General features: G+C 38.1%; 1 protein-coding gene across 1 annotated transcript; it reads left to right on the top strand.

Moving 5' to 3' along the window:
* Positions 1 to 742: 742 nt before the first annotated feature.
* On the top strand, positions 743 to 23,141 carry RUFY2 (RUN and FYVE domain containing 2). The gene is made up of 17 exons (XM_054382095.1): positions 743 to 887; positions 1,370 to 1,487; positions 3,753 to 3,854; positions 5,093 to 5,216; positions 7,218 to 7,279; positions 7,862 to 7,927; positions 9,708 to 9,777; positions 10,903 to 11,004; positions 11,747 to 11,863; positions 12,458 to 12,625; positions 14,037 to 14,134; positions 18,023 to 18,142; positions 19,865 to 19,994; positions 20,557 to 20,651; positions 21,658 to 21,706; positions 22,119 to 22,196; positions 22,987 to 23,141. Exons 1-17 carry the CDS (start codon positions 758 to 760, stop codon positions 23,128 to 23,130), a joined length of 1,773 nt encoding a protein of 590 aa, XP_054238070.1. The 5' UTR covers positions 743 to 757; the 3' UTR covers positions 23,131 to 23,141.
* The last annotated feature ends 1,534 nt before the right edge of the window (positions 23,142 to 24,675 follow it).

The following is a 24,675-nucleotide window of genomic DNA, read 5'->3' as shown; positions in this document are numbered from 1 at the left end:
CTGCAGCTCTGAGAAGAGGAACCTTGTCTATTCTGTCAGATTATGATGATTTTCAAATGCTATGTTTGTTTTTACTGACTAGATTGAATCCCCGAATGTATTTTTGTAGTGTATATTTTGTAAAGTTTACCAAAACCATGTTTAAGTTAAAGCAAAACTTTCTTAAGCTTTCCTGTGCAGAAAATACTTTGTAGCTATATGAGAAACTGGAATTTCAATATGTAGTATTTCTGGGAACTGCTTTCGGTTTGCTGGCAGAGACTGTAGAGTTTAAGAGGGAAAATGTTTATATCACTGTGAAATTGAGACTACATCAGAAAGTGATTATATATATGAGGTCTGTTTCTGTAGGCAGACCATTATACACCAAATAGATACTTGCATTAACTGGAGTGCTGCTTTGACATCATGGTAAGAGTGCTGATTGCTGTTTGACAGCAGAGCTTTTGAGTGCGTTGGTGACCATGTTAATTTGCTTTTACTGACTGAGACAGCACAGTACCTGATGTTTACAGCATTGTTTTCTTATCCACCTATTGAAACAATGTAAGAACTGCCAAGGTGCTTGTTGAAGGGGATAATGTGGTGGTTTACAGCACTTAATAAATGATTTCTTTAAATTTTTCTTAGAGTAAGGCAACTACCAAGCAGTTCATTATTTTATGTCTCTTCTAAAACTCAAACTGTACCTTTTTTTTTCTTTACTATCTTAGCTGTAAAGGACCCTACAGCTGTAGAAAGAGCAAATTTACTGAACATGGCTAAATTGAGTATCAAAGGACTTATTGAATCAGCTTTGAGCTTTGGCCGCACTCTGGATTCTGACTACCCACCTTTGCAGCAGTTTTTTGTTGTCATGGAGCACTGCCTGAAGCATGGCCTTAAAGGTATGGTAATTACTCTACCTGCTTTTTTCTCATCCTAAACATGCCATTTTTCTTCATTTCTTTCTTTCTTTCTTGAAATCCAAGCGTGTGATGTTGCTTTAAGAAGTCAAGAAAATATTTGTCACTTTTATAACTAATAGTGCCATTATTACTACTTCACAACATGCATTTCCACATTTACCAACTTCTTATTTTGTATGCCATCAGTTGAAAGTGTTGCAGGGATTAGCATAACTGCATGTCTGTATGTAGTTTATTTTTAGATGGCCATCTTTTTAATATTATTTTGTTCTGTCACAGCAGTTTTTTATGTTTACAGCAAAGTAATTCACAAGGTGGCTTTGGATACTGGTGAAGTGACTAGTGTCCTATTATCTGCAAGTCCAGACTCAGCAGTTAAGCCTTTTGTTACTGCACCTATTTTGAAGGAACCTACTCCAGTCATTCAAACTAAATCAGTTACTTATTTTTTCTTCTCCCAGTGAGAAAATCCTTTCTAAGCTACAATAAAACCATCTGGGGTCCTCTGGAACTTGTGGAGAAATTATATCCAGAAGCTGAGGAAATAGCAGCAAGTGTCAGAGATTTGCCTGGCCTTAAGTAAGTAATGTTGGTAAAATGCAGCAAGAAAATAAAGGACCTAATTGAGAATCTACAGACATCTCATGATTTCGTGTGGCATTAATTAAGCTTTGAACAGCTAGCACATAGTAGTGGAGGAAAGCATAGATGAATCTTGCTAACTTTTCATGTTCTGTACAAAACAGCTAAAAAAAGTAGTATTTTTATCTTCTTTTCTTATGTTCCTGGGAGGAAATTTTGCTGAATGGTGGACATAAAGGGTGCAAGAAGGGACAGGTTGTATGTCAAACTGTATGCAGTCCAGAACTTGCCAAGGCTAGTCAGCAAAGGCTGTATAAAAACAAAGGGGAACATACTGAAGAGGAAAGCATTAGGCAGGTTTTCAGATTCTTGTGTGTAGAGTCCTTCTTAAATGTAAATTTCTGCTGTGAACTACAATTGCCTCCCATTCCTCTGAACTCTGCTTTGTATTTAGCTTTGTAATTGGCCATATATGAAATTCCATAAAGGATTTGGTTACCTCATGAGACCTGGACAGACTGGAGAGATGGGCAAAGAGAAACCTAATGAGGTTCAACAAGGATAAGTGCAGAGTCCTGCATCTTGGAAGGAACAATAAACTGTACCAGTGCAGGTTAGGAGGCAGTCTGCTAGAGAGCAGCCCCGTGGAGAAGGATCTGGAAGTCCGGGTGGATAGCAAGTTATCCATGGGTCAGCAATGTGGCCTTGTGGCCAAGAGGGCCAAGGGTATCCTGAGGTGCATGAAGAGGAGTGTGTCCAGCAGATCGAGGGAGGTTCTCCTCCTCTACTCTGCCTTGGTGAGACCTCACCTGGAATATTGCATCCAGTTTTGACCTCCCCAGTTCAATAGGGACACGAATCTACTTGAGAGAGTCCAATGGATGGCTATGAGGATGATTAAGGGACTGAAGCACTGCCCTGTGAGGAGAGGCTGAGAGACCTGGGGCTTTTTAGTCTGGAGAAGAGAAGACTGAGAGGGGATTTAATATTTATAAATATCTGAGGGCTGGGTGTCAAGAGGGAGGGGACAGGCTCTTCTCAGTTGCGCCCTGTGATAGGACAAGGGGCAATGGATATAAATTACAGCACAGGAGGTTCCACCTCAACATGAGGAGGAACTTCTTCACTGTGAGGGTCACAGAGCACTGGAACAGGCTCCCCAGAGTGGTTGTGGAGTCTCCTTTCTGGAGACTCATTTGGATGCATTCCTGTGTGACCTGCACTAGCTTCTATGGTCCTGCTCTGGCAGGGGGGTTGGACTCGATTTCCAGAGGTCCCTTCCAACCCCTAACATCCTGTGGTATATGGTAGCATAAGTGTTGCAATTCACAGATTTAGACCTTATCTAAAGCACATAGCTGTATAAATTATTATTCACTCCTGTATCAGGCCAGGTAAAATACCAGTCTTTGCCAAGTGTGTTACACTCTTCTTATCCCAGTACAGCATGTGGGGTGGGGGTGTTGGGTTGTTTTGCATTTATATGCTTACTACTTTTTATGTGTGTGAGCACAGAAAAGGAGGATCCAAAGGTCAAGGTTTAATTTGTTGGGTATTAATGTTTGCTAGTTACATACATTTTCATGGTTTTTTGAATTGTCTTTCTAAGATATCACAGAATTTGTAAACACATATGAGCCAGAGCTTGAATTCAGTGTGCATTGTGTAGATCCAGAGACCAAGATTGGTAAGGCAAGCTTGCATAATGAGTTGTAATGGACAGTCAATTATTTCTTTCACAGTTCCTCTGAAGAGTTTATAAGCAAGTTGCAGAAAGGAGTCTGAACTGTTGCAGATGTTTTACTTCAGCTTAAAACAGGACTTCCAGATTATCTTTACTGGCACTATTAAGTTAAGAAGAATGTGCTTGAAGAGAAACAGCACCATTCTTAAAAATTCTTTCTATACTACTGGACTTGTATTGTGTGAGAACAAAGCACAGTGAAATACATAGAGGGTTGCATGTTTTCACTTTCTGAGCAAAACAGTTAACGTCACTGTCAGGTTCTTGTGCTTGCTCTGTTCCTTTTCTTTCCAAGATCTCTTCTCAAGCCCAGCTGAGTTGAAGAAATTTATCTGATCTTAGCCCAAAGCTTGGAGTCATAGCCTAGACATGGCTTTGCAGGCTGCATTGCTCAACTAATAGTTTCAAATGCCCTTTCAGAAATACCAATTGCTCTACCGATAGGCTGGTAAAATGTTTCAAACAGTGAATTAATTGATGTATTGTTGATTTGGGACTATTGATGCCCTTTTTTCTAGAACACCGCTGGGCCGTGCCCGGGCCTGGTTACGGTTAGCACTAATGCAGAAGAAAATGGCTGACTATCTTCGGTGTTTAATCATTCAGAGAGATCTTCTCAGGTAAACAATTAAGTAGATTTTGTTTCTAATTTATTCTTAGAGATTTAGTCTCCTGAAAAATAAATACTATTTTCGGTTTGCTACTTTTCATGTACCCTTAGTGTACATGCAAAGTGTAGTTTCTGGCCTGTGGGCTGATTTCTTCCTGTCTTCAGGGTAGAGACCAAACAGTGCCTCAAGATTGAGGGCCAGCACACAGGTGAAGGTCATGTAGGTGGGCCTTCTGCAGTGTGACTAACTGTTCTTTCCTAGATGAGACTTATGGGGAGGGGCTCCTGCTGCATTCCTTCACCATGCAGAATATGGACCAGAAACCTCTGGAGAGGACATAAATTCACTCTTGCCTGATGTGTGGTTTCCTACTGAGCTACCATTGCATGGAGGGCTATTGCCTTGAACTTTACTTTCACAGTTCTAAAACTGGCGTTGCTTTCTTCTAGTGTAACTTATCTTTTCTGATGGGATAGCTGAAGCACAAAGGGGAAAAATCTTGTCTTCCTTGTTCTACATTCTGTACATATTTCTAAGGCTTTTCTTGTATGCTAAGATTAATGCTGGTATTTCAGGATGACACTGATGTTCAACAGCCTACGTACTTTTCCATTGAAAGCACAGTTTGTTTCACAGAGTCTAAAACTTGATATAAAAAATGCAAATATTGGTATTCTATTGCTTAGCGGTCTGTTTTTCTTTTGAAAACCTGTTTAGTGTTTCAGTCCTTTCTGCTTCTCTTCTCTTAACCATTTAGTCTTTTGTTTGGCCTCTTTAATTTCAAGTCATTTTCTCATTAAAGTCCATAAGGTAATTTTTTTACCATTAATTTACTTTCTCTGGTGTTTCTTGACAGCATAAGAATTGACTCAGTACAGCACATGTTTGTTACAGTATCCTATTCAAAAGTGGCTAATAGCAAGTGTATAAAGAGCCTTTGTTTGTTTTTCTAAGGGCAAAATAAGTTTTGCCTCCACAAATTTCCAGCTCCCCAGCAGCTTGTGGCTCAAATTTTTGGTGCCAAAGGTAGTATCTTTCTTTTTAGTGGCTTCTAAGACAAACATGCACTTTATATTTTTGAATATTTATGAGGTGAAAGTACAGGCAGACCCAGTTCATCTTTAAGGATGTTGGAGTAAGGCTAAAATAAGAAGAAAATTCAGATTTAGATCGCACTCATTATTAATTTATTTATTGATGTAAATATTCTGAATATACTGATAAGATGAATTTTTCTTCTTTAACAGTGAATTTTATGAGTATCATGCACTAATGATGGAAGAAGAAGGAGCGGTTATTGTTGGGCTTTTGGTTGGGTTGAATGTGATAGATGCTAACCTGTGCGTGAAAGGAGAAGACCTGGATTCACAAGTAAGTCAACACAGGTAAAACAATATACATGCAATCCTTAAGATCTTTATATGCAGGGACTATGTTGTTACTATGGAGTTGTGACTTGTTAGAAGTCTTACTAGAGACTGGGGCGTGATCCAGCTCCTAGATCAGTAGGAGCTGTGCATTTTCCTCAACATCAGCTGGGTCAGACCTTGGTGATAGAGCAAGGGTGTAAAGTTTTATGCTTTGTCATCAAATGGATGCAATATTAGCAATGCACAATTCTTTCCATCTTAATTGCACAAGTCATCCTTTTCCTCTGCAAGAGAAGTGTAGTCTCATGATGAGTTTGTCCCATTTGGTTCATTTATTGTTCTGGATCATAATAGAAATATTTCAAGGACTGAAACAAAACCTTGCTTCTCATAGTGTAATAGAAGACCTTAGAAGTGGGTGACTGCTTTCAGTCTGTGAAACAATACTTAGAATTCTTCCTCCTCTGCAAAGTGCTTTGACTTTGAACTGATGGATTTCTCCTGAAGGCAGATGCACAAGTACTTACAAATAAACGTAGGCTGCCCTTGGCCCTAATTGTTCGGGGTTTTTTTCAGCTTCTTTGTGGAAAGAATTATAATAGCTGAAGTGATGATTATTGTATTTTTGACTGATTATTGCTGTATTTCAGCATGTACTTGAGAAAAAAACAATCTCTTTGGCAAAGCTATAGCTAATTGGGTATGTGTGCTGTTGAATCATAGCGTTAACTTTTATTTGTTCATTCTAAGTTACTCCAATGTTTTAGGCACTGATCTTGTCTTCTAGAAGACAAGGCTTAAAATTCCAGCAAACAAATCAATGTGCTCTCTTCTTCTTAGTATTGTGAACTACCTGTGTGTATTCTAAACCACAACATTTATTGCTAGTTACACCTTTTTCATCTGGGTCACTTAGTGAATATGCTATATGAGAGAAAACTTGTTTTGAGAAGGTAGTAGTGGCTGTTCAGATGAGATTTTTTGAGTAATTCTGTTTGTGGAGAGTGTTATAAGTAAGGTACCTTCTCAGAGAAGCCAGCAGCAGCAAGTTGTATTGAGCAGAAAGAGAAACTTCTGAAGTTGTTTTGTTATGTTAGAAGAGTGCTATGCAATGGTGAAATGTGTGTATGCACAGTTGGAGAATTGAAACAAAGGAACTTTTATAGAGATAACATTTGACTTCTTTATAGAGAGAATATTTTGCTTTAATAAGCAAAATGTGGTGGGTTTTTTTTTTTTATTTGGTGGGGTTTTTTAAGCATTTGGAAAAGAGACGTTTTGGAATAGATGTGGAAAGACCAAGTAGAAGACCATCATAGGAAACCGACAGGAGAGCATTATGCAAACTAAGGAAATGTTAGTCTTAGCAAGTTATTTGTGTTCAAAAGCTAAAGGGAGCTCCAGAAGGAAGCAAGGTATCAAAGAAATTGAAATACTTTTGTGAAGAGGTTGCTACAGACAAAAAAGGAAGGATTTTGGTAAACAAATGTGATTAAATACTTATGTTAGAGGTTTGTGAATAGAGTTGGAAGCAGAACTCGTGGTAATGTTATTGTAGTATGATTAGATAATAGAACAGAAAATAACTTAATTAGATTCAGATGAATGCAGTTGAGCTGGCACATTTGGGAATCAGCAAGTGGGAGAGGTAGTACTTGGCTTGGCAAGGAATACTGAAACAGTAAACATGGAAGAAACCTCATTCTGGGAGATGTGCTCGGATAGGCAATCGTGTGAAACGCTACAGCCGAAGTACCACAAGTTTACTCGATCAGTGAGAGGGTTGAATCGTATCTGATAATTCCCCAAATGAAAGTCTTCCTGTAAGCTCTTGGCTAAGTTCAGTCAGAGGGAAGAAGTCATCTTTTCTTTCGAGTTTGGTATGTGGTACATTGTTAATTTTGGTCAAAGGTAACAAATATGTGGCACTACATTTAAGACTCTGGCTCGCAACAGCAGTTATTTGTGTGGCATGGAAGTATGTACATTTGCTTTCTTTTAGGTTGGGGTGATTGATTTCTCTATGTATTTGAAGAGTGAGGAAGACATTGGGAGTAAGGAAAGGTACGTACTCACCAAATGCCTGGGATTCTGCACATTAGGAAATGATTTCTTGGCTGGTGATCTCTTTGTAGAAATCAGGTTCCCTAAAAATTAAGTCTTCTGATCTCACAGTCTTAAGAAGAAGGGGATGCTACACTGATACATATTACTAGTTAGCTGCAGGAGTATTTGCACTCTGAAGCAAGCCTCAACATCACCTACTTCCTTCACTTTCCAATGGACACTATAGGAAGGTTGCAAGGTGGCAATGAAAAAGAACCTGCTTAACCTTTAAGCCCTCATCTTGGGTTTTAGTCAGTGTTTCAAAGAACTAGAGTTATGGTAGAGTAAATAAACATCTTTTTTCTCTTGAGGCTGTTCTTATGTTTCATACAGAGAAATTGTTTACAGTTAAAGATTTTTTTTTTGTCTCTCACTGATGTCACAACATGTTACTGATTTCATGTTTGTGAGGTGAAGTTGTTTCCATTTTAAAAACACACAACTAAGATTGATATTTGCATATGATAGATCTGTATGTTTTCAGTACATAGTTCACTACATCATTTTAATACAGCTATTTTTGTTTTGTGCTTGCTTTAGAAATGTACAGATTGCTGCCATTTTGGACCAGAAGAATTATGTTGAAGAATTAAACAGGCAATTGAAGTAAGTATTCCTTTGATGTGTGCGTGTCAGGCCAAGCTTACAGGTAAAACACCTGTCATTGCTTTTGTACCACAGCTTTGTGAGAGAACTTCAGAGAAAGGGGTGCAAATTCTTCATCTTTAGACTGAGGATCTAGTGAAGCTGGAAAGGATACACTTTTCTGGAGAGGAAGACTCAGTTTTCATGCTTTTGGTTTTGACAGTCAGAACCTTTCTTTTTCAAAGAAATGAAGAACAGCAGGCCAAAACTGATCAAGGTCCTCATGACTCATAACTTCACAGGACTGAAAAGCTTGATCTGGATTTTAACCCCATGCTGTTCAACAGTTTGCAGAAAGCGTTACTGAGTGGTGTGGGTGTATCCATATGATTTTGTTTCTTTGCCTTTCCTAATTATTTTTTATCTTTAATATGTAGGGCCAAAAGTGAGTAAGTTCATTGCTTGCTTGAAACTGCTTCTATGTTGTGTAGGTTGTGGTTCCTGTAGAAAGTTTTCAGGAAGGCAGCCTTTCCCCCTGACTGTGCTGGGTGGAGCAAACCTAGTCCACCACCGTGTTTGTTACATACAAATAGAAGAACAGTGATTGTAACTCTCTGAGGAGTATTGTGCAAAGTTAAACAGCAGGAGCACCTAAAAAAAAATACCCAACAGAATGAATGAAACCAAACAAGAAACCGACAAGGAACTTATGCAGAATCTGTAGTATAGCTGATCATCTTGATCCTTTTTTGAAAGGTAATTGTATTTTTTAGTGTTAATGCTGGTAGTCTTGATCATTATTTGCTGTATTGTTACTGCTGGGGTAAAGATACTCTGATTTAAAAATACGTTGGTCACCTAGCAGAAGCCTTCAACAGGTCAGAATAATTAAGTATGTCAAATATGAACAAAATGAAAGCAAGTTGAGGAAAAAGAGACTTAATCACAATTAAGAATAGTGGTGTTTGTGTCGTACACTGAATACACAGGTGAGCCCCTGTGTATTGAGCGTGTTCTTGTATGGAATGACTTGCACACTGGTGGTTGGACAGTTCTCCAGTTTTATTTCAGGTCAGCAGTTCCTTTCCACACATCCTGAAATACATTCATCTCTTCTACCTTGTCATTCTTAGTGATCTGGTAACTTCTGAGGACACTGCAGTAGAAATACATGGAAAACTAAATGGTGTTACAGAATAGGTTTTTTCCTGCATGTGAAATGCAACCTAAAAAACGTGCTTACAGCAGAAATAGGCAGAAGTAGGCAGTTGAGCAATGGAGAAGTCCTGGATGTAGTTTATTATGATTTAAAAAAAACCTCGAAGTAATAAAGGGGAATAAAATTCTGGTTAGGTTACAAATAAAGTCTAGAAGTATCAAGAAAGGGGCACCCTGAAGATAAATCTCAAAAAATGTGGAGAAGCAAAGAATTACATACAAAATGAAGAATGCTTTTATTATATGGGGGAAGAAAAAAAAACCCCAAGAATATTGTAAACTGCCTTTTAAGGGAACTCATTAAACATTTGGGTACTGTATAGTTGTGAGCATAAAGGAAGGGGAGAATACAGGGAAAGTCACATCCAACCAGAAGGTTAAATGACAGGGATGACATTGGGAGTTGGAAAGAAGCCTATAAATGTTCAGGAAAGGAGACTAAATTTCTTCTATTTAGGAAAATACTCAGTCATGGGAGCAGCCCTTTTAGCTCTTGGGTTTCTATCTGACATTAAAGTTTTTCAGTTTGGTTGGATGAGTTTCAATGTCATTTTGAATAACTTGTTTTCTTTTCCTCTTTCAGTAGCACAGTTAGCAGTCTTCATGCAAGAGTTGATTCACTAGAGAAATCGAACACTAAACTGATAGAAGAGGTATTCTTTTATTTTGGCAATGTATTGTAGATACTACTTTTTCTCAAACAGTTTTTCTAAGTATTCTTGCCTTATTTTGATCTACATACGTTTTGTAAAATGTGTTTCAATAACTTTATTTTGGCTTGAGGAGTAGGTGCGGTGGCTGCAGGGATTTGAAGTCACCTTACCTAGGTAACCTGCAGCATCAGTAAATTAATTTAGTGGGACATCACAATTTCTTACTTTGGACAAAACTAGAAGAGAAGCTGTTCTTAATGCCAGCTGTCAGTCTGATTTTGTGTGGATGACTGGTCCATAACGGATGACACCAGCTGCTGCAAAGACAGAAAGTAGTTCACTGAGTGATTTCTGTTATCACCATTTTCTTTAGCCCAAGTATTGTTTCTGGCTTAGTTACCATATGTTTATAGACAGTTTTTAGGTTTGTCTAGCTCTGATTTTATATGTGTCCTATATTTCCAGTTACCGTTGATGCTTGACTGGATTCCAATATTTTTAGCTTTGCAGTAGAGAGCACAATCTTTTTTTTAATCCCAGTTGTTTGAGAAATAGTTAATGAACTGGAAAAATGGAATATCTATATTCACTTCTTGGAGGGAAAACATTTTTTCTGAGTGTTACTTCTCAAGAGTATTCTAGTTTCTTTACTAGGCTTCAGCCCAAGCGTCCACCTTCTTTACAACTGACATTAACGTATATACTGTAAGGCCCTGTTTTTTTAATGGGGGAGAGGTTTTCTTACACAAATTGCTCCATATGGTATGGCAAGATGTCTAAAAAAGAACAAGAGTGGATATATTTTAATCCAAATATAAAGGAAAGATTTAGGATGAGGAAAAGGAATTGAGGGTCCTTTAGTCATAATGAAGCAGTGAAAAGAAAGCATACTCTTTACAGACATGAAAGAATGAAGTATGTTGTGTAATGAAAGCAAGTCATTAGTAAACCCAGGAGCTTTATGTCTTCTTTGAAAGCTATTAAAGTTATGTTTGGGAGTCCACAAGAACAGAGCAGAGAAAGTCTTGCTCTTGTGTTCATTAGAATGTCTTGTTCTTTATTTCCATTTGCAAAAGTGGTCACACTGCTTTTCTTTTTTTTTCTTTTGGTCTTTTTTCTTTTCAGTTAGCGATAGCCAAAAACAATATAATTAAACTTCAGGAAGAAAACCATCAACTGAGGAGTGAAAATACTCTCATTTTAATGAAAGCACAACATCACCTAGAGGTATGTTAGTTTTATTATATTTAATGTAGTTTTCAAAACAACTTGAATTGAGCAGGAGCTGGGCCAAATCTAAAGCAGCTTTTACTAGGGAAAGGGCCTGTTAAACTGAGTAGTTTTATAATGACATGAATATATTGAAATTACAGGATACTAGATTGTTTTATAACCATGTGCAAATTTTGTAGTGTTTTTCCTTGTGTTCTTTCTGGGTTTCTTCCCTTCTTCCTTTTTTGTTTAGACTCTACACACTATCTAAGAGCATTTAAGGCAATATTAGCTTAAATTCTTGTCCAGATAGTGTATTTTAGTTGACAAACTGTCTATTCTGCCCTATCTCACTATGTGGAATGTCATTTGGAGCAATCGTGTGTACAGTTGCTGACCTGGTTTTAAGCTGTGATTTGTGGCTCCTTACGTAACTTCTGGTACATGTTTTACAAGATAATTGGTTGCAAGCACAGGTTAAGCAGATGTTTGGATTACTGAAGGAGCACTGTACTGCTTGTTGTGCAGTAGTACAACTGTTTGTTGTGCTAGCTTTACTCAATTCTTATGAAAAACTGATGACTGCAGAGCTGAAGCAGCTCTGGCCATGTTTGTGCTGTGCTTGGAGAAGTGTTTTGGTTTGGGTTTCTTTTCCCTTCAAGTGTTTAATCGATGCTACAATTGAAAAAAGCATTAAATTGGTGTTACAATTGATACATCAACTTGTGATGAAGAGAGATTTTCTGTATCTTTGTAGGCAACTAAGGTGGATGTTGAAGCAGAGCTTCAGACATACAAACACTCCAGGCAGGGTTTAGATGACATGTACAATGAAGCACGTAGACAGCTTCGAGAAGAATCGCAGCTTCGACAAGTGAGTGTTCTTGCTAGGTTTGCAGCGCACTGCTGGAAAAAGTTGTGCTTGAGAAGAGTTACTACCTAAACACTGCTGGCTTTACTTTTGCTGCCTTTAATTGGCTTGAATTGCCTTTTCTCTAACTAGCTGTAATAAAAAGGGGTCTCTAATGGAGCAATGAATATATTGGGATTTCTTCAGCAATTTTGCAAAAGCATAATAAATAAAACACAATTTCTTTGAGAAATATTAGGTACGTTTTTCACCATGATGTGTTCTCTGTACATATGCTAAGTCTTGTGAAAATAGAAATACTTAATTCTGGTTTTGTAATCAATATTTAGCCACCTCTAAGTGACGCTGGCAGAGTAATTCCTTGTATTTTGAGTTTTCTTCTCCCAAAGTTAAAAACCCATCCATCACTAAGTACATGAGAGTGTAATGTTCATGTAGTGGATAATTTGCGAAGTAAAGAAAAGCAGAATTTCTGAAGTGGTGAAATATGTGATGCTGCAGCTCTGTTAAAATTAACTTTTGTGCTTGTCAAACCAGAGATAGAATGTGGCGTAATTATTGAAATATTCTGTGTTGCATTGTGTTTGTGTTTTGTAGGATATGGAGAATGAGCTAGTGGTTCAAGTTAGTATGAAACATGAGATAGAACTTGCCATGAAGTTGCTGGAGAAGGATATCCATGAGAAGCAGGATACCCTCATAGGCCTTCGACAGCAGCTTGATGAAGTTAAAGCAATTAACATGGAAATGTACCAAAAGCTGCAGGTAAAGGAGCAATCTGCTATTAAACTGATGAACAGACCTTGACTGGAGAGAGATGGATTAGCATTTTGTTTAGTTAGATACTATTGGCTTCCTTAATTTTTGGCTTGTTTCTGCTTCTCAGGTCAGTTTGTCGTGTTGGAACACGACTGTTACAAGCAGAATTTCATACAAGGTTCTTAAGGCAGTCACTTAATGCTGGTGGCTTTATAGATCATGGCCTAATCACATGCTGTGTGGAATAGAGAGAGTAATAGTATCTCTAGTGATAATGACACTTTTTGGCCTGCCTTGTATAAAACCTCAAGAGAATGTAGGCATACAATGAGGAGTTAATGACAAGATCTGAGCTTTCAAGGTAAAGAAAGGCATTTGGGAGACAAGGTTGTGTTTAATGGAAAAATCTAATTAGACGTTTTTGGGTTGTTTTTAATAATCAGTTAACAAAGTACGAAAATTTTTCACAGTGCAGTGATTCTGTGGGAGAGTATGGATCTCGGAGAGTCATCGTGCAGGTAACAAAGACCCAAACACCAGGGAAGTTTAGCAGTGAATTATTCAGAACACAAGTTTGATTCATGAAGTAAACTAACAGGGAAAAAAAGGAACAAGAAAACAGTTAAATCTGAGGCAGAATGAGGGGAAGAAATCAGGGTTCTGCAGAGAGGTAATTAAGATGACAAAGGATGTTACTTTTTCACCTGCAGCTGTGAGGAAACTGAACCAGAGGAAGCAAAATATAAATAGAGTTGGAAATTAAGAAGAAAATGGTTTTCAGTATGTTGGGATCTAGGGGAGACCTAGGGGTTTAGTTTTCTTTTGAAGTTATTGCTGGGTACTGTGGACCCACTTCTTGGGCAAAGTAAGACAGTTTAATCTTTGCTGCTCAGGGACCTATCAATAGTGTTGATCTGTACTGCAAGCATAACGCTCTGCCTTTTATTTAGATCTTCCAGCTGTGGTTTTAACAGCTTTGCAAGCAGTCAAACCTGTGAAATATGTTAGTAAAATTTGTTACAGATTTTTAGGTGCATGTGGTAGATTGATAAGAGTTGGAAAACCTTCGTGATTTCCAGGCCTAGGTATCTTAGTTCTTTATTGGAAATCTTCTAATGGGCTCCTCAAAAAGATGATCAGTGAATTTAAGATGACTTGCAAAATGATCAACTAAGAAAAGAAACCAGAATGAAAAATGTGTATTTACTTAATAACGTCTACACTTGAAAAGTTCAGAGCTACAAATTTGCTGGGCATTAAAGTTTCAGCACTGTCAACTACATTTTTTAGATGGGTGTGTTTCAAAATAATCAAGACATGAAGCCATTTTAATATTTTTCTCTTCAGATACTGAAGACAAAACCCCTTGAGGTAACAGTGCATACCTACTTCAGTTTTAACATTTTTTGTACCACAGGTTTCTGAAGATGCAATGAAAGAAAAGAATGAAATAATTGGTCGATTAGAAGATAAGACCAATCAAATTAATGCAACTATGAAGCAACTAGAACAAAGGTATGGACCCATCTTTGTTTTTCTTCATTCATGTCTCCATCCCCTTTCATTTTACTGCATTCCCTCACAGTTGCCACTGAAATGTAACTTTCAACAACTTTCAACTGGAAAATTTGTAAAGAACCTTTCTGAAAGTTTAACTTGCAGTTTTCTTTCTCCACCATCTATCTTCTAGTCTTAGGATTTTGTGCTGATGTCTAAAGTTGTTTGTTCAGTTGTTTCAAACTTCTGATTCATTATTACCTCTTTTTAATTGATTTTTTTCCTACCTGAATGAAATGCAATAGAAACTAAGGCATTAACATTGCTTATACTTAAGCTTGTGCTTAATATAAACATTGAATGCCTTGATGGATCCTTGCTGTGTTAGCTGAAGCTGTGAGAACTATTCTCCACTGCTTTGCAAGTGCCACTGTTGTCAATGACCTAATGAGATTTTTACACTGAAAGGTTGAAAAGTGAAAGACTAAAATTCCATTCTATAAATTTACAGTGATAATAGACTGCATGCTTTACATACTGATAACATGTGATTCATATGTTTTAATTTAGTGCCCTGAATGCAACATTGATCTTTTAAATTGTGAAGACATACCCATCAGCCCTGTCATATTGGTGTTTGACATGTCTTTTTTTTCTCTTTTAAATCTGATTATGACAAACATGGTTATGTATTAAAAAAATTAGTGACATGAATATTCTTTTATTGACATCCTTTTCCTCTTTTTTTTTTCTTTTTCTTTTTATCCTTTATCCCAATTTTTGTTTTTACAATTTTCCTGCCTTCATCTGTCTTTGATTTTTGTCCACTGCATTCATGAAGTGACAAAGATCTGTTAACTCAAACTAGGACTATTGCAATGTCATTCGTCAAGTGTGCCAGCAATGAAGCTCAGCACCAATACAAACTTGTCAAAGATATTTCATTCTGAAAGCTCCTCCAGATCCACTGTGTTTAAATAATTACTGAGAAAATAGAACTTCAGATTTTAAAAATTAGAACTTTAAACATAAAGTGGTATTAGAAATCTTGCACTGTAGCTTATGGTAGCTGGGTTCTGGTTTGTTTTCTGAAGGAACATCATCTGGGATCTCACTTTACCCCTCCAAAAAAAAAGAAAATTTAAAAAGTACACTACTGCACTATTATTAAGCGATTGTAAGCTAGTTTTCTAATGCTTTTTAAATCGCTTTTAATTGTCAAACAAATTTTTATTTTAAACAGTTACATGTTTTTACATTGACTGTACATTTTTATGAGATTTGTTTCTAATTAGTGATTTTTCCTCTTCTTTATGGTACTAACAGATTTTAAAACTAGCCCTTCTGACATTATTATCCTTCTCCCCTGTGTATTTCTTTCACTGGTTTTGGCTGTAGTTATCCCCAAAATGTCCTCTCTGTTGGGTTTTTGGTTGTAACTAGCACTGCTTTCTTAGACTGACAGGAGCCTGGGGGAAGGGGAGTTGAGTGTTATATCAGAATGATTCATTTTTTTAAAAGTGGGTATCCTTAAAAACAGGCTAAAAAGGGAGTTAAGGAAGATGTTCAATATGTGCAATGGAAGAATCACAGGGTTAGAGGATGAAACAGTGAAAGCACAATTCCAGATTGCTGATGTGACATAAGGTAAAATATTTTCATGTAGTTAAAATAAGCTTGGAACCTGGCCTTGGCTGAGGCTCCAGGAGGGAAGGACAGCATGCTCTAACAAATCTTGCCGCTGTGGCTCCTGGCTTCGATAGCTGCACCATCATAGCTGCAGTGGAAGCTGTAGCAATCAAAGGGATTTAGGGCCTAGATTCTGAATTTGTCTAACTTGCTGGCCAGCCAAAAATCTTGCCTGCTGCAGCTATGTCTGTGCTGTAATCATAACGTGTGGGTTTGCCCAACTCCCTCTCCCTCCCTCCACCACTGTCAAGCAGTCTTTACGAATTCTATTTCTACTTTGGGTTGCTGCTCACCTGCGCTGCAGAAATGAAAGTTTTAGCTGCACTTCCTAATTTTTGCTCTGAAGTGTGGAGGGGAATTTGACTGGGAGAAGAATCTTAGGGTCTTTCAGCAGAAGGGGATGTGCTTGAAAAGAGGAGGCAGGATGCCCTAATACAGGAAAGGATTCTACTCTGTTATTATATATTACCTTATTCCTTAGCTTGGAATCTGACAAAGCCTTTACCTTGGGCTGGCTACCAAAAAAAAAGAAAACCAAACTGAAGTATCTCCCATCCTCAAAGAAAACCCAGACCAGAAATACTGAACAGTACAGGTAGACCATAGCAGAAATGGGAGTGTTAATCATCTCATGGCGTCTGTGCAGGCTAGCCTCTGCCTCAGTGTCATCTGAATCACAGATACTACTGTGAACTCAGTCAGCTCCACGTCTACGTTGCAGGGGTGCAGTTAGCCTTGGTGCTAGTCTGGAGGGCCATGCCATAGGCTGAGTTGCCTGGCATGTTTCTTAAGTAGCAAGCTCCAACTCTGCCTTGGTTGTGGGAACTACACTACAGTTTAATTTGTGAATTAGGGAGAGGTTAAGCTTGGTTTCGGTGTTAGTTGTCCTGTGAAGCTTCTTTTAGCTGCTTCTGCCCAGAATTCTGCTTTCCATACATGTTTTGGCTGTCTGTGACCATTGCAAATGTGACTGGGAACATCCTTAAAACAACTGATATAGTCAAATGAAATAGTACAGACTTTATAAGGTAGTTTAATTCCAGTCTCTCTTTCACTTATTTACTGGCAGCTTTTGGAAACTCCTGCTGGGGAAACTTCATTAGTAGAAGCACAAATATAGACAATTTTTTTTTCAGCTGACAGTGGGAGTCTTGGGTTACTCTTCATTCAGCTAGCTGCTGGAGAGTGAGGAATCAAGCACACAGACAGTATCACAGATGCCTCCATCACTTATCTGAAAGACTCTTGACACAGTTGTGTTAGACACAGTGCAGCAGGTGGGGACATTCAGTGACCTTTCTCTCTCCTGCCTCTTCACCTAGACAGGTGTAGCTATGCTGTAGCATAAGTTCCATTTTGGTACCTTTATTTTGTTATATTACATCCATCTTTCTTTTTGGACTGAAGAGGTGACCACGCAGAGAGGAACCACAGTGAACTAAATGGATTCCAAAGGGAATACTAGCTGAAGCAGAAGCACACTCCTGGAAATCAGAAAGGAAAGAGTAAATAAATCCAATCCCTCATTTCTTGGTTGATCAGGTTTATTTTATTTATAGTATGGAGCTATTTTAACCAGTGTAAGAACGCATTATTTTTAATGCAGGTTATTTGCATTAATAATATGGTGTAGTTGAGATAGTTCTATAACTATAATGGGGCCTGTCAGGGTGTGTCTTGTTGTATTAGGTTGGTTAAGTTTTTTTGCTGTCTGATTGCAGTGTTCTGTCTTCAGCCTTATGCCTGAATTGTTTTGAGCTGCTTTTGCACAACACATGCTGGGTGGTTAGCACCGGTAAAGTACTTTTGCAGGATTTATTTGGCATTAAAAAAAAAAAAAGAAAAAGGAAAAATAAAGAAAAAAAGCTTCTAAAAAACCCCACATGAACATATGCTAAAGGCAAACAAAAAAAAGAAAGGCATTAAGATGTATGCTTCAGTTCTAAACTATGTATCACCATGCTTGGCATCTGTTATTGATGAGCACCAAATAAACCAGCGATTACTTACAGTGGTTACTCTCTTGCTGTATGAAAATCCAGGAGCTAGTTCTGTAGACATTGTATAGTTTTCTCGTTTGAGTTTGTGAGTTTCCCCAAACTTTGTTTTTATTTAGAAATGTTTCTATTTCCCCGTTTTTCTTTTATTTGTCTTCTTCACCCTCTACACCCTAGTTCTAGCTTCAGTTTTACCCAAAGTTGATTTGAATTACACCAGATTGCAGCAAGCAGAGAAGGCTCAGATGGAGGCTGAGGCTGAGGATGAGAAACTTAAACAGGAATATGTGAACAAATCTGAAGGTCTGCAGAAAGAACTTTCCCAGAAGGAGAAGCAGCTGTAAGTATGGCTTTAGAAATATACACAGCAGTAATCATTCTACATTGCAGTAGAATGTCCTGTGTCTTAATGCAGGCTGGTTGTTTATCAATGATTTTGAAAAGATTGTAAACACTAAGGATCTTCATGTTAGGGACTGGCAAGGTGGAGGAAGTTATGCTGTTAAAGAGAGTCAAACTACCTTTGGGTGTCTCAAAAATGGTGTGCAGCTTGAATGGAGTGGGAAGAATAGCATTGTTTTTTGTCTAAAAGTGCCAGCTTAAATCACGAGTGGGGAAAAGTAAGTAGTGTAGTAGTAGTAATACACACTTCTAACAAAGTCCACAAGCATGTAGTAGTACAAACTTAAAGGGCATAGGAATAGTTTAATTGATCAGCCTTGTGAATAAGGTAGAAGTGGTTTAACTTACCACCGTGCAGGAAATAAAAATCCACTGGAATCATAAATATTAAAAATTAACATAAAGCCAAGCCTCTCCTCTTTCTGTTAAATCCTTCAGTAATGATTTTAATAAATACGGAACATAAAAAGCTCCCTGTGTTTGCCCTGTTTGGAAAGATAACAAGTAACTTATTTAAGTTGGTATAAATATGTGGCTGAGGCTTAAAAATCAGTCATTTCTAACCCAATTGTTAGCCCACCCTGCCTCTCTCACAACTCTGAATGGTAATAAACTTGTTTAACTGTCATGACAAATGTTCACTTTACTACCAGAGTCATCTTTGCAGATTTTGGCAAAAGAACAGTTCACACCCCAGCCTTATAATTCTGCAAGGTCATGTTCACTTCTGATTTTTTCCAGCCAGATGCTAAGGTAGTATCCCAAAATGTAAGTGGTTCCTTTAAAAATGGTTTGGGTTTTAAAACAGGAAAACGAATGTGGATCCCAGTTTTCTATCAGAAACCCTTACATAGCTATTCTCAGAGTTTGCTGCTTTTGATTTTATTGGCTCAATTTAGATCTAGAAGGTTGAGTTTTGTGCTTCCATCCTTTGGCTTTGTAACATTCTAAAGACCACCTCTTCCATGACACTGACAGTGAAGTTCCACCTAGAGTAGATCTTCCATCAGAGTAGCCCAAATTCCTTTCACTGGACTCCAGTTAAACTGATAGAAGTTGGATTCCTCTTTGTGTTGAACCCCAGCGATGTAGAAAGCTCAATAAAAATAGTAATTTAAAGTCCTTCCTCCTTTATTTTCAATCCTGTTCAAAATGCCATAAACCCCAGTCTACAATAGCAGATTCACCTTAAAGGTGAATACTAAATAACCTTTATGAACACCAGACACACCTGTAGTCATCGTCTGCATCACCAGTGGCAGTGTGCCTGTCTGGTTGGTTTTGTTTTAGAAAAACTGTTTAAGGTTAAGGAAGCTTTGCCTTATGCATGTTTTACAAACACTTTAGAATTTTGTGATGAATCTTCTTTTGCTCATTTGTTACAAAGGTAGCTCTTCAAAATCCTGCCACAGTCTTGATGTTTTAAATACACTTCTTTGTAATAGCATTTTCTAAGTGGCAGTGTTTGGTCTTGTTACATCAATGTCTACAGTATTTCCATACCGATACATGATTTCTGGTTTAGAAAATGTATGAATGGATCATTTGTTTATGATGATAATGGTAGATGGCACCCAGAAAGAAACTTGGGATTGTTTTTTAAAATTATACTCTCATGCAGTGTTTTGTTTGTTTGTTTGTTTTGTTTTGCATATTCTAGGCTTCAGCTGGAAACCGATTTGAAGATAGAAAAAGAGTGGCGGCAAACCTTAGAGGATGATCTCCAAAAGGAAAAGGAAACTGTATCTCATCTGAGAATAGAGACCCAAGAAATAGTTAACCTTAAAAAAGTAAATTCTGCTGTAAAACTTGACTAGTCATTTAGAAATTGACTGCAAAGTTAATTACACACCTGGTATTTAAAAAAAAATTCTGCAAGTAGATGAGTAAGATGAGATTAATGTCTTTTCACAAATAGTTTAAGGGAAAAAAAATCCATTTTTTAACTCCCCATTTAGTCCTCAGTTTGGAAGTAAGTGCATTGAAATAAAGGAAAATTAAATCCTTGGGTTTCTTTCTCAGTTGTGTGGAAGACTCTGTCTTCTCATTGTAAGCCAGAAAGTGCTCCACTCTTACTTGGTGTAGGTGTCTGTATAGTGTTGCTGGTCTCTGCAGTCAATTGTTTTTATTTTCTTCCTGGAGAAGACTGCAGAAGCAAAAATACTTCATTTCTTGGAGTCTAAGAGAGTTTAATCCTGGGTTGTGTTTGATTTGGGAATCCTAATAGTGTGGTGGATCATTCATTCATTTGGCATCTCATTAAGATCAGCTCTGGGTAGTGGTAGTTTTCTTGGCAGTAGACAAATACAACTTTGAGAATGATGTGATGTGTTATGTTTATTTTGTTTGAAGGAGTTCCTCAAACTTCAGGAAAAGAACAAGCAATTGAAGAGGATATGTCAGGACCAAGAAGCTGCTCTGGAAGAACTGGCATCCAAGCTGAGCGAGTAATTTCATTATTCATGATGATTATTTATGTCATGTAAACTTGAATTAAGAAAAATAGTGGGATGGTATTCATGTGAATTAGACTGTACACGACAGTGTTACCTTGCCAGCTATCAACAAGAAATGTCTGATTAGGTCAGGTCTAGTTAGTTTTAATTTTGGCTTGTGGGCTGACTTTGAGCTCCTGGGTAATTCTGTCCTCTGAAAAGAAAATACTAGGCTTAAAGGGCCTGGGGGCATTAGGGGTTGTGGTTGGCCAGTATGTGTACTGGGACATTCCCAGAGAAGAACCCAAGGAGAAGATAACAGCCCTGGCTCCAGCAGGACAGTGCTTATCTGTTTGTGAGGATGCACGTTTTTGGATTCCTCTCTGAGGGATGGAGAGTATATGACAGTCATAGGCCATTGCTGCTAAGTCTGCAGAGGGTGTAAGGGCTTATTTACATTGCCAAACCCCTCTGATTGCAGTGAGCAATGAGCTCTGAGCACAGCTCTCCTTATTGTTAAACCTTATTGAAGTTTTATTTCATCATCTCTATCTTCTTCTTTTGCCATGATTAGTGCGGACTTTCTTGCCCTATAGAATAACTTCATTTATATTCTGTGACTCAGTTTTGAGTGGGTTGGCAGTGGCTGGCTGTGGAAAGGCTGTTTTCTCCATAATGACATCATGTGGTCTTGTATGAGTCCAGGTTTTGTAGCAGTGCTGTGTGCTACCTTTAGGTATTTGCACAGAGCTGTGCACGAAAAAATGTCTCTTATCGACATAACCCCAAGAAAATTCTGCAGCCATGCAAAGGATTCTGAACTCTCTGGAGTGAGCTTGTCTTTTTATAATGCTGAGTACAGCAGGGCTGATACCTACTGGATGCTGCTGGAATATAAAATATTAACTCCATGTTCAGAGTTCTCAGCTTAGAATTTTTGAAGTACCTACAGCTTTTAGAGTTGTTAGACCATTACTGAAAATACAGAAGTTTGAAATAGCATTCTCTTGTTCTTCAGATCAAAGCTGAAAATAGAAGATATAAAAGAAGCAAACAAAGCATTGCAGGTCAGTAGTATTTGGGGGAAAGAGAAACCATTTTTTCTGACTATTTGCTGACACTGTCATGGGGTTTTCTTGCTTCTCTGCATCTTGGGGAATGTTACTACATGATGGGCTCCTGCCCAATAGGCTTCAGCTCGGAGAATGGAATACCTTTCTGCTTTTCCAGCCCAGCCACTGAGCAGCTTTACTACCTTGAGCATGTTCTCTTTGCACCTGTTCCTGCTCTGACTTGTGAGATATTGCCGTGTTTTGGAGCAGCCTTGCACTGCTTTAGAGTGTCTTGGTGATGTTACACCACTGTCAGAATATTAGGCGGTTCAGGCAGTAAATGTACTGCTGTTAGTTTGTGACGTTCTCCGCAGTGCAAAGTTTAATTTAATCAGATACATACAGCTTATGAGAATTTTTCCTCCAGGGCCAGGTTTGGTTGAAGGACAAAGAGGCTACACATTGCAAGTTATGTGAAAAGGAATTTTCTCTTTCCAAAAGGAAGGTAAATCTTGAACGGAATTGCTTCCAACTCGTTTAAATGTTTTCTGAGAAAGATGTTCATTGTCTTAGAGGTGAGCCATGGAATGTTAGCTCAGATTATTGCAGAGTCCTTTTTGAGGTGCGTTTCTAATTCTTTGATCTGTACAACGCAGCTGAGCTCTAACTGCAAAAGAAACACTGCCTTCAGTGAAGTTCCACAAAGGAACACACTTAAAATTTTTCATCCAACTTTGTAGAATCAGCTCTGGCAGTGATACAATTTGACAGGTGTGGAAGTCTTCTCATGGCCTTTTTTTTGCAGTAGATTAAGAGATGATGAGTTTTTTGTTATTTTAATGTAAAACGTGATGTTAATTTTCATGCTTTGTTAATGTGTGCAGGAAATTTTTACTTTACCTTTTTGTGTTAATTAGCTACCTGACAGAATTATCTGCTGTCTTGAAGATCATTGCTTATATTAAACAGTTTTTACATAGCAGAGTGTTCTTAATCCAGGGACTCAATGAAATCTGCAAAGCATGTATTTACATGGATAAACCCAATATGGCTCTAGACAGACCAAGTCTCTGTCTATCTGTAGATGGTGTAATCCTGGGCAGACCGTGGGCTATCTAGGATGGCATCACAGATTGAGATTTGCATGAATTATCTTGAAAACTGATTCCTTGCTCAAACCAAGAAGTGGAAGGAGCCGCATTTCGGATTGCTGTGTGTGTATCGTTTCTTGGTATTCAATTAGCAAGTTTGTTCCATTGTAAATGTTAATTTTTAATCTTCTCCCTAATATTCAGCATCATTGCAGGAACTGTGGGGAGATCTTCTGTAATGCCTGCTCTGACAATGAACTGCCTCTGCCTTCTTCACCAAAGCCTGTTCGCGTCTGTGATTCCTGCCATGCAATACTTATACAGAGGTGCTCTTCTAATGTGCCATAAGATTATTGTACAAGATATTTATTACTTTTTAGCTAATCCTGTAAAAAAACGAACCAAACAGCCAAACAAATAAGAATATACATCAGGGTTTCCAGGATTTCAGGTGAGTAATTGACAGTTGCATTTTCATCTGTGGAGGACTTACTTGCTTACTTCCTGTTGAAACAAGTAGAGAAAATGGGAGCCAAACATAGAAGATGCCAGTGTTAAAAATCCAGGTGACAGTGTTAATCTGACACATGGCTTTGAAGTTCTGTTGGAGGAAGCTGGGGAGTTTGTATTTGGTCAATATCTTATGATGACCTTGAAAAAGGTGATAGATTTACCTGCTTTCACAGGCTAGCCTGCAACAAGGCCAGCTGAATGCTGCTGCAGAATGTGCCTGTGATAGGCTGTTGTGAAGCAAAACTGCACAACAGCTAGTCTGAAATTGTGTTTTAATGCAGTGGTCCAAGAAGTTATTGACAAATACTGTATTTATTTTCTTCCCCTTGCTTAATCAGTGTTACATCCAAGAATATTGTACTGACAGCTGCTTTTTGTAGTCACAGGTATAAGGGGAGGCTTTGTCAGACAGGAGCAAGCAGTGCCTGTAGGCACTTGATGAAGGAAGGTGCATTTTGCTGGATTATTTTTTTATCATTAACTATTAATTTGACATATCTATTTTTCCATTAAAAGAGAAATGTCCATCACCGATTCTTGCCTAATGAATGAGAACTGTAACCTTGAACAACTATTTTTGCATTATCTTCATGCTTTCAGGCCTGTACATGTCACTAGGAGCAGGGTGAACCTGCCACCAAGAAATACTATGATTACTCTTACCCTTTCTGTGTTGGATAGGAAGGTTTCTCCTTATTTTGTCATCATCTCTCTCAAACTTCCAGAGTTTGTTCCTAAACATCATATTTTTCCAGAGCACTTTTGAGAACATCTAGGTCTGACCTCTCTTCATGCTGGTGGTAACCTTCTGGTGGAGAGTAAATCTTATTCTTCCTGTAGGCAGCACAAATGCATCCTCTGATCAGTTGTCGTCACTCTCATGTCACTGCAGTGTCACCCATCTGCCTCCCTCCCTTTAGCTGCTGGTGTGATGGGCTCAAACTGTGCAGTCTCCACACCCTGGGCACCACTGGCGAGCCCTTAGCAGAATTACTGGCCCTGTAGTTCCTTCCGTCACAGGCTTGCAGATTTTTTACCAACAGGAAAAGGGAGGCTTTGAAACAGATCTTTTAATTGTTCTTGCACTTTGAGCTTAGCTTTGGCTTTGAGGGTAGGTATTTAGTTAATATTCTAAAAGCTCATCCAGCTGTTCTAACACGTCCCTGTAGTTGCTTATGTAGCTTTTGTAAAGAAAAATTATTTGAAAATTACCTGATGTAAATTTTTGTAAAATATAAAACAACAATTTGTAAATCTGTAAATAGCTTTTGGAAAAAAATAAATTTAGTTGATCTGCAACTTAACTATGGGAATAATGTAATTTAATTAAAGTTTGTAGAAGTGTTGTATTTCATTATGGCTTGTTCTGGGTGTTTAGGA

The sequence above is a fragment of the Indicator indicator genome, chromosome 7 (genome assembly GCF_027791375.1).
Source record: "Indicator indicator isolate 239-I01 chromosome 7, UM_Iind_1.1, whole genome shotgun sequence".
Taxonomy (NCBI): Eukaryota; Metazoa; Chordata; class Aves; order Piciformes; family Indicatoridae; genus Indicator; species Indicator indicator.
This window is presented reverse-complemented; position numbering and strand designations above follow the sequence as displayed.